The sequence below is a fragment of the Electrophorus electricus genome, chromosome 7 (genome assembly GCF_041902795.1).
Source record: "Electrophorus electricus isolate QZ-2024a chromosome 7, ASM4190279v1, whole genome shotgun sequence".
Taxonomy (NCBI): Eukaryota; Metazoa; Chordata; class Actinopteri; order Gymnotiformes; family Gymnotidae; genus Electrophorus; species Electrophorus electricus.
In genome coordinates, this window is record NC_137503.1 from 34,281,177 (window position 1) to 34,285,753 (window position 4,577).

A 4,577-nucleotide genomic window follows, 5' to 3' on the forward strand; every position below is an offset into this window, starting at 1 on the left:
CACCTACTACAACATCCACACAGATGACCACAACCAAAATAAGTATTATTACAGAACACTCTTCTCTGTGTCAAATTTAATTCAAGTTTGAGTGTATTTAACATATGCTTACTAACATGTAATTTTAATGCAATTAGCTTCATTAGTCATTTTGATCAATGACTGATAACCTTTTCTCCTGTGACTGCATTAAGTTTACTAACTACTTATTTGAACACACTTAACATCTTTAAACACTTTGTGCTGCTTTTTCTGCAGAAGGCATAATTAATTAAACAAGTGCTACTTCAAATGAAATACCCATGTTTCATTTTATCATTTTATAGTGAAAACACAAGACAAATCTAACCTTTCAGTAAAATTATTACAACAAAAAAATACTTATTGAAAAAAAATGGCATACATATTCACATCCCTATATTTAATTTGTGTATTGTTCCTTGGCAAGATAACAACAATAAGTTTTCTTTTAAATGTGCTGGATGACAGTGGATACACATATAGGACTCTACAGCCAATCTCCATCACCCAGCCAATCAGGCACCTTCAATCCGTCAATCACTCATTAACTCCCAGATTCCCAGTTCTTCTACATTTTGCCCTCAGTTCACTCCTTTTGTTTTTCTTGTTATGTTCTTTAAAGCCATTTTTGTTATACCTTGCTCCTTAGTCAAAATGTCACAATCTTTCATACTAAACCTCTAGACAAGTAAGTTACAATCATGGGCCGCCCGAGTGTCGCAGGGCGTGGAACAGAACGCGCAGAATTCCTTGACAGGGACGAGCATTTATTACATAAATGACAGTGGCACTCACACGTATTACAAACGATAAACATGAACATGAAACGATTTGACATTTATACAAACACGATACACAAGAATACATCTAACACAAACACGTTACATTCAGACATTACGTCTACAATGACCAACAACGCCCTGACGTGAGTTTAAATACACACAGACAAAACGAAGTACAGGTGTGTGCAGGCGCGGCCACAAATGAAAGTCCTCCCACTGCACGTGGCTGGCCAAACCACTTGACTCACGGGAGGCGAGCGTTCCGTGACACGTAGGTCAATATTGCAGCATTTAGATTTTAAAAAATACAATTAATAAAAGAGTAACACCCAGGACAGTTAGAGATTCAAAGACCACTGATCAAATAGATGAGCTCTGTTACTGTTTATCAAAGACTTGAGATTTTAGAGATTCTTGGTCAGTTTCTTTATGGTCACATATTGTGAATGGTGTTCTGTGTTTTCAAAAGGCCTGGCAGTGTGAGTGTAGATTACAGTATTACAGTAACCAGTGCAAATCCTGATTTGGCACCAGCAAATAACCAACTTGTTTCCAGTCTTATTAAACAAGCAGCAGATTAATCTATCTATGCTCTATCAATTTGTAACACTAAACAAAATCTTTACAATTAACACAACGAAGCAAAAAATAAGCATGCACATTCACAGATAACAGATGCAAAGCTCTAACATAGTTCTTCCCCGATGCACAGTCTTACTTGGTGCCGTTCTTCCTTTGTTTACAGCTCGAGCAGTAGGCCAGGTGCCTTAGCGTGGAGAACCCTTTTTGTGCAGATTAAAACTGAAGGTTTCACTGGTTATTCCATTTGTACCGGTTGATGGGTACCTTGATGGCTCAGAAGAAGAATTCTTGGATATCACAGTAAAAAAAAATAAAGGAGTAAACTCGATTAGTTTGTGCTGTTGCACTGGCCCAAGTACAGAACAAAGACCGCTGGTGGCCCGTGTATAAGAGACGGTGGTGGACTGACGCATCCTCCAGGTAGCCAATTATCAGTAGCCAGGTGAAGTAATAGGGGATTCCTTCTTTTAAAGGGGTCCATCTGCTGACGTTTCGGAAGAGCATGTCCCTTATCACGGAGGCATGATAACTAGTTATAAGATGGCATGCCTCTAGTAAACTGATAAATGTACAATATGTTCAAAATTAAATGTGTGAGTCTGGGACACAGGCAGAATTTTTCTTTTGGTTACTTTTGGTTGCACATCATTTCATTTCTGTTCTGTGATCAATTAGTTAAATTAGATGACTTACATATGTTATATTAAAGGATTATTTTAATTCAAAGGATGTCCTGCAAACAATGGATGTTATTGCATCAAATGATGCAGGGAAAGCATGCTGAAATCTACTGAGGACCTTGGGCAACAACTCCCAAATGAGACCTTTGTAATAGTAACTAATTCCTCTTACCTTAACAGAACTCAAATTTCTGCACCATATTTTGAACCAGTTGATATAAATTCAACTATGTTAATAGATATCCCTCAGATTCCTGTACCAACTGTCTTCATCTATAAAGTTTTCTCAACTCTTAACACCATCTTGCCTGTTCGAATTGCAACAAACAATGACAGCAGTCAAAGAGGAACCAGTATTAATGGAGATGTAATTGCAGTTGAGGCACAAACAACAGTTAACAATATATCCTTTTCCTTTTCTCTTATAAATAATTCACTGATATACCCCCAGTGTGTTTTTTGGAATTTTAATCTCTTGGATGGTATTGGAGGATGGGACTCAACTGGATGCCAACTAAAGTCTTTAGCAAATCACACTGACCTGGTTACATGTGAATGCAATCACACAACCTCTTTTTCAATCCTCATGTCACCATATTTCCTGGATACTCCTACCTTGGCCTACATAACTTACATTGGTGTTAGCATTTCGATGGCCAGCTTGGTTTTAGGCCTCATTATTGAAACCATTATTTGGAAGTCAATGACAAGGAATGACACATCCTACATGCGGCATGTCTCCATAGTGAACATCGCTGTGTCCCTCCTGATTGCAGACATATGCTTTATGATTGGAGCATCCATTGTGGAACGAGGACAGGTTACACCAGTGGGTCCCTGCAGTGCAGTGACATTCTTCATCCACTTCTTTTATCTTGTTCTCTTCTTCTGGATGTTCCTGTCAGCACTCTTGCTCCTCTACCGCACCATCATGGTATTTTCTGGAATGTCCAGGTCCAGGATGTTGGCCATAGCGTTCAGTGTGGGCTATGGAGCCCCATTACTCATAGCTGTCATCACTGTGGCATCAACAGCTGGAAACAGAGGATATGTTCAAGAAAGTAACTCATGTTGGCTGAACTGGGATCAAACTAAGGCACTCCTTGCGTTTGCGATTCCTGCTCTGACGACCGTAGGTATAAATCTCTTGGTGATTATTGTGGTTTTATATAAAATGCTGAGGAGAGGAGTTGGTACCTCCACTCAGCCAGATGAGAAACACCCCTCTTTGGTCTGAGCTGGGGATTCAGCATCGGGACAATGGTGTCCTCTGATATGGGAATATATGTGGTGTTTGCAACACTTAATTCACAGCAGGTAATAGTTTTATTTCACTTTTTTTTTTTCCTGTAATTGAAATGGTGCAACTTAACACACTACCATGCAATTAATCATTGCTATCACAGCTTAAACATATTTAACAAAAAATAGGCATTGAGTTGATGAATTCTTTCTTATAATTTTAGACATTATACACAGTGTTAGAAGTTATGTTATACGTGCTTAAAATTATTTACCTTTTGAAAGGGCTTCTTTATTTTGGTGTTTGGAACATTAATGGACAGTAAGGTATGTACTGTCAGTCTTGTCAAAACCCTAGAATTTGACATTCAGGCACCTCTGATGGTTCTATTATCGATACTCAACACACAAACTTATTTTAATGCATGTAAGCAGTGCTTGCGATTTTACTAGATTTGTGATTGCAGATCCGAGAGGTGCTGGAAGAAAGGCTGTCACTGGCGAACATTAGTTCTAACCGCACAAGGGTAAATACCCTTTTATATCAGAACACTCTAAGCATGAATGTGCTTTAACATAACCTACAAGTCAATGGCTGATGCATCTAAATTACAGAGCAGGATGCATCGGAGAAGTAAGTACTTGATGTGATGGCCATGTCATTTTTCATTAGAATGTACTCTCATACCTTAAACTGTAGATCAGGGTTACTAAACTGAATCTAATAAGGGATGCAGTGTCCGACATCACCAGTTAAACTCCTGTCTTTTACAGCAGTATTTAAACCAAAATGCAAATGTAGCTTAAAGTGAATGAATGTTATGGTGACATTCAGAATTGTAAAAAATAAAAAAATTCAGAATTGTAATATGATCAATATTAAATCATTGTAAAATCTCATCCTACTTGTAACCAAGCTTTTGCTTTTTAAATAAAAAACATATAATGTTATCACCACATTGTTAGTGTTTATTTCCATTTCCATTGTTACATTTTCTTTTCTGTCACTATGGACAGAAAATATGGAGCTAGTAGAATGATACTGCAACAGCAAGATCAAATTAAAGATTCTCAATGAAGCACATGAAGGAGCCATAATGAGAAGACCTTCATCTCTAGTCCTGATGAGCTTTATTTGCCAGGGGTTGTCTGTCCTTTTCAGCTTCTCCTGGCTAGAGTTTCTGTGCTCCAATTACATTTAAAATTTTGTTTTTTTCGCTTGAAACAAAAATTTCTATAGTTTGCTACCCTTAATGAGTCAGGGTTTTTA

The 4,577-nt window shown here is 37.8% G+C and overlaps 1 protein-coding gene across 1 annotated transcript; it reads left to right on the forward strand.

Annotated features, from left to right (window-relative positions):
- Positions 1 to 445: 445 nt before the first annotated feature.
- On the forward strand, positions 446 to 4,103 carry LOC113588850 (adhesion G-protein coupled receptor F1-like). The gene is given in 4 exon segments (XM_081718203.1): positions 446 to 3,288; positions 3,291 to 3,382; positions 3,593 to 3,634; positions 3,775 to 4,103. Coding segments are annotated over 4 exon segments (1,368 nt in total). The 5' UTR covers positions 446 to 2,162; the 3' UTR covers positions 3,883 to 4,103.
- Positions 4,104 to 4,577: the final 474 nt, after the last annotated feature.